This window comes from Cinclus cinclus, chromosome 9, assembly GCF_963662255.1.
Source record: "Cinclus cinclus chromosome 9, bCinCin1.1, whole genome shotgun sequence".
Taxonomy (NCBI): Eukaryota; Metazoa; Chordata; class Aves; order Passeriformes; family Cinclidae; genus Cinclus; species Cinclus cinclus.
The window spans coordinates 25491387-25508170 of NC_085054.1; the positions used below are offsets into that span (position 1 = coordinate 25491387).

Here is a 16784-nt window from a genome sequence, read left to right on the forward strand (position 1 = left end):
AAACACACTATTTCAACACCACTGTCTTCACCAACCAGACCTGTCAAATACTCAGTTCCATCCAAAAATGCAATAAGTTTGCTAGACAAAGCCCTGGTTTCCATGAAACTGTGCTGTTTGGGATTAATGATATTTTGTTATTAATTATTTGTTCGTAGTGTCCTGAATTAATTATTTAAGGAGGCTGTCTGTGACTGAGGTCAGTCTAGCCAGTCTGCAAGAGCATCGCTCTTACTGTTTTTACAATATCAGAATAACTCCTCAGCCTAAGTAATTTCCAAATATTTCTCTGTATTTTATTTCCGAATGTAAGGCGCAAGCACATCATGGCCACCAATGGAAATGGATGCTATTTACAACAGTGGTTATCTTTTTGTCCTTCAGACTGACTTCCAATATCATCCACTCTTTGATCTCCTAGTCCTGTTTAACCTCTATCTGGTAGAAGTATCTAGCATGACATTTTTATGGCACCCATTTCCATGGTAGCCAGGTACTCTCTCTGGACAGGGGATGGACCTGCTTCCCTATCAAATGATGATGTGTTACTGATATGTTGCTGGGATGTTTTAAGCTTCAAAAGTGTGATAATCTTCTGGGAGGAGAAGAAAGGGGTAGTTCTGGTGATCAAAACAGCAGCTTTGTCCCATCAGAGCAGAGCCAATTCCAGTGCCAGCCCCCAGCTCTTCTCCAGGGACTTTGGCATATACAACCCCACTCTCTGCCACACCAACAAGCAGAAGAGGGATCTCAACAACACTTTCTGGGGTGTAGCTCATATTTGCTTCACAGTTTTCATAATCTTCACCTCTGATTTCCATAGCATCAGACAAAAAAAATGTTATTTTTGCTGACACTTTCGCCTGAAACTCGGGGTACATTTTGTCACCCTATGCAGATGCAGTATTTTAATGTCAAATTTTAGTGTGTCAGGTTCATTCTTTGCTAGCCTTTAGGATTTTCCTTCTATTGGAATACACATATTGAACCTTTTGTAAAATTTTATTTTTGTTGCACTTTTGTGTTTTTCTCATCACATTATTGTGATGTGGATGTATTTTCTGCATTCACTTATTTCTGTTTCTTTAAATGATTTCTTGTCTCACTTTTGTGCCCTTAGTTAACTTAAAAAAAAAGTTTATAAATCAGATATTTATGGTAAGATGCATATGAAAACACAAGGAAAGAATTATAGTTTTAGGGAGAACATACCCTGATAATGACCTCTTAAATATTTGTAAAGATAGCCCTGGGCATCTGAGCCCACAAAATAGTTTATAATACAACAGCTTGATTGCATAATGATACTTTAGTTTTAAAACGTATGATCTTTCTGTTTATGGGAAGGCATAATAGGCTCCTTTGAAATACAATAGTTCTGCCCTGAACATAACTGATTTTAAATGAAAGGACTAACTAAAGAATGCCTTTCTTCAAGTTTGTACTTCACTTTGTTGTTGAATCCAGCACGATGGTTTCTTTTACAAAACAGGCCTGGGGACCACACCTATTTCAGGATACATTAATTGTGAAAGTTCCATGGGTTTCCATGCAGGAAGTTACCTAGTCCTGTTTAAAATTGTATGTTTTAAATTCTAAATCTAGTTAAAAACCAGAGAAACTTCTGCATACCACCACGCCTTTCTCCCTGCACATAGAGAATTTCTTTTGATATCCAGTTTGAAGATATTATCAAATAGAGATTAGGATTAGACAGAATCCAGTGTGATTTGGGAGAGGGATTTTTTTATATGCAACAGAAATGAGTTAGTGAGAACATTTAACTGCAGACAGTTCATAAATCACCTGGACTACCTCAATCAATATTGAAATCCAGTATTTTAAAACATTTTTGAATAAATATGTCATCTAAACTCTAATTTTCTTCTGTCCGTTAATATTTCTCTGCAACACCTGGTTCCAGATTAAACTGATCCTAGACCTGACACTGGCCTGAATTCATTCTTACTTCTATTTTGAATAGGAGTGCAAGAAATGTTTTAAATAAATATTCTACCGTCTCTTGTGAGGTGCAGAGTGACTATAATGCTCATTACTATTTATGAATCAGCCAAGTCTGAGTCTAGCTGCCTTTTAAATTTCTCATCAGGAGCACCTGCATAATTTTTTAAACTAAAATAGTTAAAATTTGCTATAGTTTGGCAGCTGAACTGATGCATTCTTGAGTAAGACCTTTTCCTACATTTCTTATACCATTACAAAATTCAGTGTGGAAATCATTACCGTGCTTTTGGCTATAATTTCTAATTGTTGGTCCATCCTGTTCTCAGGTTCCTCATTAAAACAAACAGAAACAGAGTTGGAGATTGGAATATAAAGCAAATAAAATACTTGCACTCCTTTAGGGCAAAATCCAGTGATTCGTCCCTGATAAACCCCATTACAAAACACAAGAAGGTCATCCTATAGTGAACTAAAGTCGACATCATTACAGTGAATATTTTTTTAGGAAAGTTTCTTTACTACTGTACTTAAACTCCAGCACCAGATAGGAAACTGGTCAAGGCTTTTGTTTCATCTTGTTCCCTAAGTATTTATAGACTACCATTTATTCTTGATAGAGGTGCCCTTAAAACTGAATTTGCTTTGAAAATTGTTCATAGACGCAGGATATAAGAACTATGAAATATACTTTTTTTTCTCTGTCTTTCTCTGCCTTTCTCCTTTGTGCCTAATTGGATTTCCAAAATAAGTTGTTAACAATCCAGCTAAGATAATGTGGTAATGAAAAGGATGTCCAAATCCACCAATTTGCATTGGTTTGGTTTGGCTTAACTTTCAAAGTTATTGGAGCAGAAAGTTGATGGCACGTGCATGTTATAATCAGCTTGATTTTTTTCTATTTTTTTTCTCTGCCATATTGTATAGTGCCCAAATGAAATGCTAATCAAACCTTATTACTGGACCAAAATTTATTTATTATCAATGATAATGCACTTGTGTATTCCAGATCATGTTGCAAGATGTAATAGCTACCAATTTACAACACAGCTTGTTCATTTTCACTTGATCTGGGTCTCTTATGCAGGTTCCAAATTGATGCTCTTAATGTGAGACTTTTTCACCCAAAGTGACATGGATTGTTTTCACTTCCACATAACCAATGAGGTTAAGAACTGAACTGAGTTAGATCCAAACAAAAGTTAACATTCTGTCTGGTGGCTTGCCTGTTTGTTAGTTTGATTTATTTTTCTTTTTTAATTTCTGTTTTAGACTTCAATTTGCATGATGCAATTCTTGTTCCTCTACCACAGGAGTCCCACGGTCCTATGCTGGGAATTAGTCTTTCTCTCTCCCCTCTCTGAAACAGAATTAGACTCTTCAGATTTAGGTTAGAATTGCAATACTTAAACATTTTAGTAATTTCCATTTGCTCATATGTTATACGTCCAGCAGATGGATAATTTCCAAGATTTCTTGATTACTAAATCCTTTTTGATTTCTCTCAAATAAACTTTTTCTTTATCCCTCTGTAACCAGAGGGGAGATCTTCCTGAAATGAATCATCACTCTCAGTATTATGTTGCAGGACACCTACAGGTGCAGGGTAGAAAACTATCTAATAAAACACACAACCACAGAATTATTATCAATAATAAAAAAATTATAATTAATTTTAAAAATAATTTTTAATGCAAACCAAATCAGGATGTTCCTGGCAGCATAGACACAAAACGAGAAATGTATTTTGTAAAGAGACAAAATAAACATGCAAACACACAAAAGATTTTATCTGGTGTCAGTTTGCATCAAAAGGAAAAGTATTTTCAAATATTTCTAGATCAGTGAGAAATTCATCCAAACACTTGAGTCCACTGGCTATGGCACTCGTGTGCCAAGGCATGGTACAAGAGTCACTAAAGACTTGAGCCTCAGCTTCTTCTTCTTCAACTGTTATCACAACTGGGCTTCTGGGCTTTCCCACTTGTTTTTACTTTTACCTATAACTTCATATTTCCTTTTCCCCCCACTTCAAATTGGAAAACTATTCCCCCTAGATACATTGTCAGGGAGTGTTTCCTGAAAATTTTTGGGTTTGACAAATTAGCATTTTCCAAGAGAAAGGCTTTCTCTGAAGCTGCTTGCCAAAACCTAATTAAAACTTGTGTTCCAAGGGATAAATAGCCTTTAAAAAACCTGGTTTGTGTAGCTTCTCTTGGCTTCTTGTGTACTTGCAAGTTTTAAGTGTGAAATGACAATGTATGCTTTAGTGGATTTGATTTTCAAGCTCTCAGATTGGGTCAGTTCTGCACTGTAGCGAATTCTTCCGGAAAGGAGAGCAGTTCCCATGTGCTTTGAAATGCTACAGCTATGCAACAGGGGCTGGAAGTGCTATTTTAAACATTCATGTCAGCAGAGCTTGCTGTAGGAGATAATATGTCACAAAAGGGAGTATGACATCTAGTTTCGCCTAGAAGATAAACCCTGAGTAGATATGCAGGGAGAAACAAGACTGTCGGGTTGTCCTTGAAAAGAATGGCCTATATCAATGAAGAAATGTACTCCAGGGTATATGCTACTTGGTATATTTAATTTCATCCTCAAACCTGTCTGAGCCACTATGAAGAACATAGTAGAGAAATGGTAGTTGTGTGGAGTCTCACACAGGACATGATTTCCGGGTGGGCACCTCAGTGCTTTATTTTCAGAAAGGTCACAGCCTCAGAAATTCGTGTCTGAAAAGCCCAGAGCCCAGACAGAGAAGTTTCCCTGGCACTATTAATACAAACATCCCACGTTCAAGCAGGGCTGGCACGGCATCGTGCCTGCCCCAAGCAGCCCTTCCCAGTGAGCACGAGAGCCAATTACCCCTCGCTTTCCTGTCACACTCAAAGCCCCTTGCAGAGCAGTATTCTGCTGACAGAATTACAAGATAATGATAGCTAGGTGTTTTGTATTCACTTAAGTTAATCTCCCACTTTTATTTTTCATTGTTGCTTTAATCAGTGAGGAGGCACTTCAGTTGTTGTCAGGTGGATTATTTTTCAGTCACTCGCTGCGCTGCTCTTCTTCATGCTTGTGAGGGTGCTTCTGCCTTCCTGACAGACATACAAAGAAAAATAATTCTATGATCTAAAATGAAATATGTGTATCTTTTTCAGGTCTAGATGTTGATGGAATATACAGAGTTAGCGGCAATCTGGCAACAATACAGAAGTTACGATTTGTTGTCAATCAGGGTAAGTGATTCCTCCACCCTGGTAATGTTTTGTTTAGTACTTAACTGTCTCAGATGACAGTATTTCAGAATCTGCTATACATTAGTGGCATGGAATGATGAGCCTTGTTTTGGAAAAGAGAGTAAAAAAAGGAAGGTAGAAAGATATTGCACGGAGGGAAATGTCAGCTAGGAGAGAGGAAAAAGAGCAGAGTAAGCAGAGGAAAATAGTAGTTAAACTTGAGATGAGAAACAAACAACAAACAAATCTAAAAATGTGGGAGGAAATGGAGATGTGAAATAAGGTGGCAAAAAGCAAAGCATATGTAGAAACCAAGGAATCAAAGTGAGGGGGAAAGAAAAAGATTAAAAAGAAAAATAGCAGATTGTTTGGATGTTGAAAGTTAAACAAAACCAAAAGTAGAGCAGAGATCCAAAGGAAACCAGCGAAAGAGAAAAAGGTGCTGAAAAGAACTTAAAAAGAGATACTAAAAGTGGAGTACTGGCTCTGCCAAAATCAGTGGAAGATTTACCACTGATTTTGAAAACACAAAGATTTAACCCCAGAAAATGAAGGAGGAAAGATGAATATTTTGGGGACCTGCTAACCGGAATTAGAGCCACCCTGTATATATTTACTGAACATATTTTCACAGATTCCGTGTATAATGAACATATTTCCACAAATACAGCAGCACACTTTTCACTGATTTGGCCTAAAGAAATCTAATATTGATCAATAGATCATGTTGCATGTGTGGAAGCAGATATTGGGAACTAATAAGGATGAAAGACAAATACATTTCTCTCCAAATGGTTTACTACTCTTACCAAAGACTAACTCTCTCCACATTTAAAAGCTTAGCAAATGTCATAAATGATAGAGAATTGCATGACACTGCTTAACAAGAAAATGAAATCAAGTTTCTCAGAAATTAGGAAAAATACCAAATCTTAAATTGCATTTTAGACCTTAGACAATTTTGCATGAATTGAGTATAAATGTGAAGCTTCAACATTTTGTCCTACTTTTGGTGATCTTTTTATAAGTTACCTGGAGACTATCACCACAACTGCTAAATATTGTGTATTCTGTGAGAGGGTGATAGCTGCTGGAGAGCAACTTCCGCAATTAGCTTTGTACTATACATAAACTAAGACTTTTGACTCAAACATTCTCATGAAATTGAGAGATAGGAGAGATGTAAAAATATCCCCACCTTCAAGCCTCCATTTACATCTCTGGGGAAAGTTTCAGGGGATCAGTAGGTGTTTGCCAACTCCTCAGCTATTCCAGATCAGTCTTGTCTTCAGCTGAAACTAGAGGGTGAACTCTGGTTTATGAGGAATCAGTATTTTTGCCAGTAAATTCAACGAGACTGAATAAATCACCATTTACCAATTGGCCTGGCAGTTTTGATTCATTACTTAGGTTCTCTTAAATTTATAGTTGTTGGGTATTTGTGTGTCAATATTGAAGCCTGCCTTGGCTTTCACATGACTGTAAGCTGTATTTTGTGTGGAGACACAGAGGCAAAAATGGGATTTTCTATCCTTCTTCACTGCCTGAGCTCTTTGCTCAGGAAAATACTGTGCCATAAAAATAATGGTCCTGTCTATCATATCTCGTGGCATCCAAAGGTTAAAATACTTGAGGTTAACTTTACTGCTCAAGTTTTCACCTAAAACAGATGGGCTGATACTGTAAAGCTAGACAGAATTCTAAGCTGGCTTTTTGCAGCAGAGAGGGACCAGACACCTTTTTCTTCTGGTTTATACTACTATGAAAAATGGAAATATATCAGTAGAGTTAAGAGTACAGTAAAGCTACTCTGGCACTGGTTACTTAATGCATGTGCAAAAAAATCTGCCTATTGAGTGACCAAAGGAAATTCAAAGAAAACTATTGCCTTAAGAGAACTATGTCATCATCTTATCAGTTATGATAATCACTGTTGCTTATGTTAGTCTTTATTGATAAAATGAGGGCATTCATGCATTTTATGTCACAATGGAGTGGATTTTTTGATGGACAGTAATAATATCTATCCAAACTCCCTTTACACATCCTTTAAAATCCTATCTATAAAAAATCTTAGGTCTGTACTTAGGTTTTTCGTCAGGTAAATGCATGCAGAAATGCCTTTTTAGGTAAATCCTAATGCCTTAGCAGTCCCCAAAGCCAAGTGAGGGAAGTGGAAGACCTGAGCATTGTATCTCCCAAAGAATAATCCAGCAATTTTTAATCATAACATTCTAGAAGGGACATAGACACCAAGGATAGCCAGTCGCTGTTCCAATAGTGTAAATAAGATCCTTTTTCTGTGCTAAGTAGGAACCTGCAGGCAGGAAAGAGCTCACTGAGTCAGGGTGTAGCTGGAAAATGCTGTGGGGAGATGAGGGAAAGAGGATTTATTTATGCTGTGCTTGGGAGAACATTCTCCACCCCATGTGTCCCATAGCCTGGTGCTCCCTGTCAATTAGGTACTGAGGTCAGTAGCAGTTTCAGATGGCTTCATGAGGGAAAAGAGTTACCAGGAAAACTTCTGTGAGCTCCCAACCTTCTTTTTTCCCATTCTCTTGAAGCTCTGCAGTGGGATGATGGTTAATAACTCACTGTCCACACATTCCCATCCCTCAGTAATTATTGTGACCTCCTCAGGTCAATCCCTGTACCTTCATTTTTTGGTAATTAGCAGTGGGAAAGGAGTATTTATGCATATGATTTTGCTATAGTGACTTCTTTATTTTTTTTTAGTTGAAGTTTAATTTAATTATAAATGCAAACAAATGTTCTGACAAAGCCTATTTGCATTGCAGAGATTGACTGCAATCAGTTCTTCTACAGGCCAAATACTCATTGGGCTCTTTCTTCCTGCTTGCTTTACCATTGTTACACCTACATTTAGAGGATATAAATAATATGTATCACACTGAAGATCATAGGAGGCACTCTAGGCTGGCTGCCATACCGAAGTATCTTTTATTAGAATAATCATTAATTAGAATATAGCAAAGCTTTATTTGGCTCCTTTTCCTATACTGTTAATGTCATCTGCAGCATCAAAAATTAAATGAGAGAACTGGTGAATACGAAAGGAAAAGAAACTAACAGTTGACAGCTTTATCATTAAAGAAGAAATAAGAAGAGTAAAAATATACAAAGATCCTTGAAATTCCATATTTTTGGCTATTAAAGGGGGTTTGTAATTGGAAAAAAACCAAACAAACCTGGTATCTTTTAAAATTCTCTGAATATACTTCGTGTGTTTTTTTCTCATTTCTTGAGGTAGGCAGCTCCTGAAGAGGGTTTTGGCCTTGCCAGCTCAAGCAGCAGCAGAACAAACTACCTTATTTACTTTATCCCTCTCACTGAGTTTTCTTTTTCCTATAAAAGTCTATTGATATCACACCTTTTTTGCTTCTGTGCAACAGGATTATCTTTTATCTATGATTTATTTTCCCATTAAGAGCTGAAAAGATCAGTTGATCATAAGAAGACTGGGCTATAACATCTCTCAGCACTTTTGAAACTCTAAGTCATCATTTTTCATATCACTGAATCAAGGCAGTAGAAGCTGCTTGTACCAAACTGACATCAGGAAATTCGTACTTTTCTTAGTGTATAAGCACTGAAAAATTTGGGGTTTAGAAACTAAACCTCCAAGCAGTCAACATTTTTGGCTGAGCACCTACGGTAATGACTTCTATAATAACTGCAGACATTAGACAGAGATACCTATTCTTCTTATGATTTCCATATTATTGGTCAAGTCTAAGAGTTGAAATGTTAAAGAAAACAAAACAAAACAAAACTAAAACAATAGCAAAACAACCAAAAAAAGTCCAAACAGAAACAGATAAGGTACTTGGAGGATTCTGCTGATTTTACACAAGGTCTAGTAAGTTAAATTCTTTACACATGTTTACAAGGATATTTTAATTCACACCTGTAGAAAAAGTGATAAAATAACGTTTATGGGTCTGTTAAGCCATGTAAGGTGTGCTGGCACTCCCAGGGTATGAGGTACTACTGAAAAGATCCCTTGTTGTGGCCAACCCCCCCCAGGAGGGTCTGACATGGGCCCCAGGTGGGGCTGCTCAGATTCATGAAGCCACCTCTACAGGAACCTGAGGATAGGGGGAAACGCTTTGCAGCAGCAAAACAGGTAGGAATGGAGAAAAAAGTGCCTGAAAAAGAAAAACAAAAAAAAGGGAAGATTTTTCATCCATCAGAGTTTGTAAGTAAAAGTAAATTTTTCTCTGCTTTGGTTGAAGGCAGTGCTGATTATAGAATCCCAGAATGGTTTTGGTTGGAAGAGACCTCAGAGCTCATCTCTTTCCAACACCCTGCCACAGGGAGGGACTCTTTTCACCAGGCCTGGTTGCTCCAAACCCCATCTGACCCGGCCCTGTGTATGGGGTGTGTGACACACATTGATGAACAGGGTGAGGACCTTCTTTGTACTAAGCCAGGTTCCTTGTCCTGCTTCCACGCACCTCTCCAATCAATCCTCAATTAACTCCGTGCTGAAGACCAGGGATACCTGGGTGAGGAACTAGAAACTTCCTTCTTTATGTGTCCTGCGTTAATCTGTTCAGTAGCTGGAAAGGCATTCACTTTCTATGGCTGTCAATCAAGCAATTTTCATGAGTACTAAATTAACTGGGGAAAAAAAAAAGAGCTTTAAAGAGTTCATAACATATTGCTGAAACACTAGGATTCTATCCCAATGTATACACGTTCAGGGAAACTAACCATGGAAATACAGATTTCAGTACTTATTGGTTCATTCAGCAAGTGTGGGCTTATGCATAATACAAGAGAGTTCCTAATTGTCTTTATATCCTAAGCTTTGTTTGCAAAATTCTGGGTGTTTGCTGTGCAGATGACCTTTGCATACCATTATTTCATTAGGAATACCTTGTGTGTCAACTGCAAGGCACCACAGACCATCCAAAGGTCAATGACTGTGTTTTTATAGATCAGATCTGTTACTCTACTTAGGTACCAAAGCAGGGGCAAATATGGGAATTTTTACAGAGGCTAAATATTATGTTATTAGAGAGAGGTGCATTTCTTGTGGAACATGGAAAAGGACAGCCAAAAATATCAAAATACTCCTGCTTTGACGGGGAACAAAAGTGAATTTAATATCATCCTTCTGTTACCTCGCTGTAACTAAAAAAGTATTTGAGCAAAAAAAGGAATTAAAATATTTCAGTTGTTTCTTCTATGAGAGTACAATAAGATATGATTCAGTTTAGGGGAAAAATTAAGAGTAAAGTTTGAACCAGAAATGCATGAACTGATTGTGAATATTTATTATCTAAATAATTTAATAATAAAGAAAATGCCTACTTGATTAATTGTTACAGAGTAAAAATTACAATAAAACTGTCTTGATCAGTGCTTTGCAGAAGCACCATTACTGTCTGTGCAGTTGTTTAACAAGGATTTAATTGGAAAGATAAGTGAATGCACATTTAAAAGTATTGTTAATTTGCTTTATAATCACCCCATCCTTCACAGTATTGACAGCACCAGGCACAAACCCCTTTCTCTTTTACAAGTATTATTTTCCATATGTGCACAATAAATTCTGAAGCAGTAATTAGAAATTTTATGGATTTCAACATACCTAGTGTTTTGATTTTATAGGTGCTATATCCCTTCTCTAGAGGTTGTTCATAGGTGGCATTTTAGGTAAAATCACTGCTTTTTTATTACCCGTTGGCTTTTTTGGAGGTTGTGGTGTGGTATTTTGTTGGATTTGGGGTTTTGCTTTTTTTTTTTTTATTTTGTTTTGCTTTCTTTCCTAAGAAATATCTAATTCCAATTTACTTCTCCTATCCATTTGAAATATCAACGAAATCTTTGCTTCGGTGTAATTTTTGATTTAATAAACAACAGCCGTCAGAAACAGTAATCTTCAATATGTTTATAATCCATCTGCACTTATATTTATTGTTCTAAAATGACTCGGATAAATCTAATTGACAAGTAAGAGCCCGGACCATATGAGCAGCTAAGGATGATACCTTTAACCAGCAGGATTCTTCAACCTAACTGACATGTTCTTTATCAATGAACTGGGAGAGAAGAGGAACAAATACTCGGATTTATTTATTTATTTATTTATTTAGTTAGTTAGTTCTGCTGATTCTATGAGCTTGCTGGGACCATATGTCTGTGTGAGCTGGGCTATCAGGAACCAGAGTGGTTTCCTGGCTGGCTCTGCCTCAGCAGGCACAGCCCGTGGAGCTGACACAAGGCTGGAGCTGCCTTTGAAACAGAGCCTCCAGGTCAACACAAATGGGCTGGGTGGTTGTGAAGGAGGCATTTAGGAGAGGGGAAAAAAGGAAGGGGAGGAAAGAGGGAGGAGGGATCTGGGTAAAGAAAAGAAAGAGATGTGTCTTCTTTTCACAGTTTTATCTCTTTAAAATAAGGGGGGGGGGGGGGGGGAAGGGGGAGGGGGGGCAAGAAAACATTAAACAAGAAAATAAAAAACCCCACCCAAATCAGCAATAACAAAAAGTCCTGCCCCAGACCAACAAACTTCCCATTCAAAAAATACCCATATCTTTCCATTGACCCCAATATATCCATTTCAAAGGCAGGCAGGGGCTCTGATCTTCCCTCCAACAAAGGCTCCATGGGCTCAGGAGAGCAGGTCCTCTCTCAGCTGTCAACTCCCAGAGAGAGCAGCTAAGCATGGAGGGCCAAGAAGGTTGTCATGGGCTTTATTTTAAAATTGCAACAAGAATCACTGGATAAAAGGGGAGGAAAAAAGAGGAATGGTTCTCTCTTGCAGTCACTTTCCTCTTTGTTTGTGGGCTCCTAATTTCTTGTGTGCATACCTTGATGAGATTTCCCTTTATATCTGGCTATCTCATACATTTTTAGATGTTTTAGGTCATTGATTACATTTTTCAGGCATGTATGAGTATCCCTAAAGACACATAATTTTTTTTTGGTGGGGGTCAAACCTTAAAGCCACCCTCCAACCTTGGAGATGTTCCTGGTGTGATCAAGCACAGCACAGGCAGCAAAGTCTTCCTCACGTCTGCCAGCAGCTCTTCATGTGACCAGGCCCACTGAGACACCAGTAAGAGTGATCCAAAGTTCACGATGGAAATATCAGGCTCAAACTGGGTTACTTGCTAGCTGAGAACCAAAATGTCTTGAAAGACTTGAGTCAAAAATAGTTTTTTCTTTCTTTTTCACACTTCCCAGGCAAGCACAGAAAATAAAATGGACTGAAGCAATTTTCAAAAATAATTATAAAACAGCTTGCTTCTGGGTTAAGACCTGCATATGCCAAGCTGTAGCCAAGAATTCAATTTTTAATTTTTTTTCCCAAGCTTTATAACTCTGACAACAGAATACTTTAATTGAGCCCACAGTACTTAGTGAATCAATTAATATGTGCATGTTACCCATGTGGGTTCTTCTTTTTTTCTCTCTTTCTGTCTGTTTTAAGATACAGAAAATTGATTACTATCATTCTAAGGAAAGTATATTTTCTACATCTTCCCCTTCTCTTTCCAGAAGGGAAGGGGGGAAATTAGAGTACTTCTAAAAATTACTTGTAAATATAAATTTGGTACAAAAATCTAATGGAAATACTAATTTTTGCAATGAATGCTTTGAATTATTTTGCAAATAATGTACATTATATAATAAAAATGGATAGAGTTTGAGTTTTAATGTATTTCTAATAGAACTATTTTGTGTTTAGTGGGAAGAAAAAAAGAAGACAGAAAAATATTCAGATTTCTAAGTCTTACTTGCCCAATCTGCAGCTCTGTAAAATTTCTCTTAGGAGTGGTATTGTCATGTTTTCCTTTTCATGTGCTGAACAAGCCAGTGGAATAGAGCAGAAGAGGCAGCAGGCTGGGTTAGTGCGGTCAGCCACAAACATACCATGGATTTTATGGCATGTATTGTATGATGAAGCATTTAAAACATGCCTTTTATTCCTTTTCTACCCGCAGCACTATTTGCGTTACAATAGCGTCTTGCTTAGTAACACTTCGAGAAGTTGAAGAGCTTCTTGATAACCCCTCAAGGAGTGTTATTTAGTTGCTGAGAAGGACTGGAGGTTTGCATGCTGCCTTTTTTTGGGGGATGCTCATCGTTGTCATGGGTGACTCTTTGTTTGGGTTTGTTGTTCTGATAGTAACACTGCAGGAAATGCCATTCTGCAGAACTCCAAAAAAAAAAGAGCAAGGAAAGGAAATAAATTATTGAGTCATTTGGCAAAAGTTTTAACAGGAAAAGCTTTCTACCTGTGATTTTAGGATGATGGGATCATTCCCTGAATGTGGGCATTGCCAGGCTCACTAGTAGACAAAATGACCCAAGCATCAAAGGTATTTTGCATGGCATATTTGTGCTTTGAGGAGATGGACACTCCAGAGAACTAATCTGCAGAGCTGCTACTTATAATTGATCATGATCAATGTCTTACAAGATACGTGGTGTGGCCTAATATTTGGGGTGGTTTCCTCCCTTGTGGTAAATATCTGTAATTCCATGGTTTGTGTGCAAAAGTAGCTGACAAACGTGAGCGTGCAGTGAGCCTGCAACAAAAAAGGGTGATGCTATAAATGGATATACACTGCCTAATATTTTGCAGGGTGGCATGGGATGGGAAGTTGTTGCACCAGGGAATTTGGCTTTATCATGGTGTTTGTGGTGTTCTGTGTGTTGAGAACTGGGGAAACTATAAATCCTGTGGCAGGGGAGATGCTGTGAGTAACAAATGATTTTTTTGGTTGGAGGAGACTTCGATAATGCACTTAAGTGTAGAACTCCATTGGTTGAGAGTTGTGGGGTCTAAAATTGAAAACACTCAAATGTAAAAACTCTGTGAAGAAAAAAAAAAGGAAAATGATAAAATCTAAAGTATAAGTTCACTGAAAATTGGGAACTTTTATGAGGAAACCTGTGTTCTTATATAGACTGTCTCATTTGTGTTTACATATTTCCTAGAATTGCATTACTACTGAAAATATAACACTGTTCTTAAGAAATTTTCAAGTCTCTCATAGCATCCTTTTTTACGGAATTAGAATGGAATACTCCTGTCTTTTTTGTTGTTGTTGTTTGTTTTTTTGTTTGTTTGTTTGGGGTTTTTTTTGTGTTATTGCTCAAAAATTCAGTGGAATTTCTTGCATGAGCAAACTATCAGAGTCCTGGAAAGCATCTTTCCTTAATACATACTTGGGACATTTTGGTGTTGATTCAGTTACTTAATCACTGTTATTTAGTGCCACTTGAGAGGATGCTGAGTGTCAGAGTGACTCTCAGAAGGCTGTTGGGTCTACAGGAGAGTCCTTGGAGATTGAGTGCTAGAAGCTGGGTGAGATGTCTTAAACATTTAAGAAGCATTAGATACCTGTATTTAGAGAAATTATTAATTGCTCTTGATTACACCGTTGGTTTTTTCACATAAAAAAGTTAAAAACCCATCATATATAAGTGCACAATAATATTATGTACATATTTGATGGGAAAGCCTTTTCAAAGGAAGGAGCTTTAAGAAATAGTGATATAAAGTCACAAACTATTGTCCTGAACTAACACACACCATACATGAAAATATAAAGAAAAAGACATTGCTTTCACCTTCTCTTCCACGTCTTTGCAGACTAAAGATGTGCACATTAGATTTATTATTTTGGGAATTACTAAACATATTTATCTAAACACTTGGAGAGGTAGTCACACTGTATTTTAATTTCAAAGTTATGCATGATACCAGAGTCTTAAAAGTGAGAATGTAGCACAGCTCTCACTTGGGTTTTCAGTTCTCATCCGAATGTTAACACCATTCAGCCTGTACCACGCCTGTTGTCAGTACAAGTAACAGGGATTGTTCAGATCTCTCGAGATCAAAGGTCCCATTTCCCAACTCTACTGTAACAATCCGAGCCTAATCAAAGCCCTTCACATGGACAAACACCTCGGGGTGAGTTGGGAGAGTGATGCCTTTTGAAATCATCGTATGAATCCATGGCTCTAATTTCAACGCATTGTCTCTTCTTTGTGTAATTACTATTATTATTTGTACAACATGGCATAGGCAAATTTTGAAATAGTCAGGGTATGGAGAGTTGAATATAATGGAAGAAATATTTTATAGTATTTTTCCCCTTCTTCTTCAGAGCCAGTGTCCAATTCTGCTAGTTTATATTCCTTTTCTGTGTCCCTTTTTGCACACTTTCCCTCCTATTACCAGCTGACTTAACGTGGGAGACTTGGCTCATCCATGGCTTGCACCCTGGGCTGACACTGGGACACATATGGATAGGAGATATTTTGGGGTGACAGTAGCCTGAAGTTAGGTTATGCCAAAATCCTGACATAAACCTCAGCAGAATCTAAGTATGGCAATCCTCACCTCTCCCTAGCTAAATAAAGGTGATAATAAAAGGCATCTTTAACCTGAATTTTGCAGGTTTGCAATGATGTTACCAGAATTTGCCATAGTTGTTTTCATCACACTTTTAAATCCCATGATTTATAAAGACTGGAGTAGGTAAACTGTTAGAAAGTGGGGTTAAAAAAAGTCTCTTGCAAGAGGATAAGATGGAGAGCTTTGTTGGATTTGTACTTCTTATAGTACACCAGAGAGATCTCCTTTCCTTCAATTGTTCTTTTTCTTTTTTTTTTTTCTTTCTTTCCCTTTTCCTGGTGTAATCAGATAATTAAAAAACAAACAAACAGGGATTTCAAAACACATTGCCATCAACCAGCATTATGTGCTTATGATACAGAAGATTGAGAACGACTTAATTAAGTAGATAGCAGCAGTGAAGATGGATGCAAGGAGGAGGAGATTATTTGCTTTTGGAGGAACTTCCTTTGGCTGGCGTCGGGTGCCTTTCTAGAGACAGGGCATTGATGGAAAAGGAAAATCCAGGAGGAAAATGGCAAGAAGATTATATCACTGCTGAGCTAAAAGCTGTTCCTTGCTGTAAGAAAAATTTAGCTGCTTGCTCAGTGTTTCGTTCCAGGATAATGTTGACATCAGCTGAGGAGATGGGATAATGGGTTTCAAATGAGGAAACCAGTACATAGCATCTGAATAAATTTAAGTGGAGCTGTGTGATGCCAGACTTGAGATCTGTATGGGTGGAATGGAATGGAATTGATCCTGTCTAGAAAACAAGGTGCACTTGGGAGGGGAAATTGGAGTTGGGAAACTCTGAGGACATCTGGGCTGAAGGGGGGATAGGGAATAGCAGAAAGATGCCCAAACAGCTAAAAGGGCAATACCAAGGGCTTCTGGTATCATCAGCTGAATTTGAGGAAAGAAAACTTTTGTTTTTCTGTGCTAAATGGTTTGCATATATGAAGAGGCTACAGCAACTTAGAGATACATATTTTTGAATCAGAGCCACATGATAAAGCATCCAAACATAATGCAAATAATTGCAAACTGATGTATCCAGTGTTTTATTATTTTTTTTAAAGAATAAATAATTTAGCTTTACACATGGGCAATCCTTGCTAAAAATTGCAAATCAGAAGTCTTCTGTTTGAATGTATTTTATTTTGTTAATGGATTCTCTCATGTGAAAGGCATCTAATTGT

General features: G+C 37.5%; 1 protein-coding gene across 1 annotated transcript in view; it reads left to right on the forward strand.

Moving 5' to 3' along the window:
• Window positions 1–16784, forward strand: part of ARHGAP15 (Rho GTPase activating protein 15) — a 320948-nt gene that overhangs the window by 211940 nt on the left and 92224 nt on the right. Inside the window, exon 11 of the mRNA XM_062498346.1 lies at window positions 5124–5201. Coding sequence (XP_062354330.1) covers window positions 5124–5201 — 78 coding nt within the window. The remainder of the gene's footprint in view (window positions 1–5123; window positions 5202–16784) is intronic.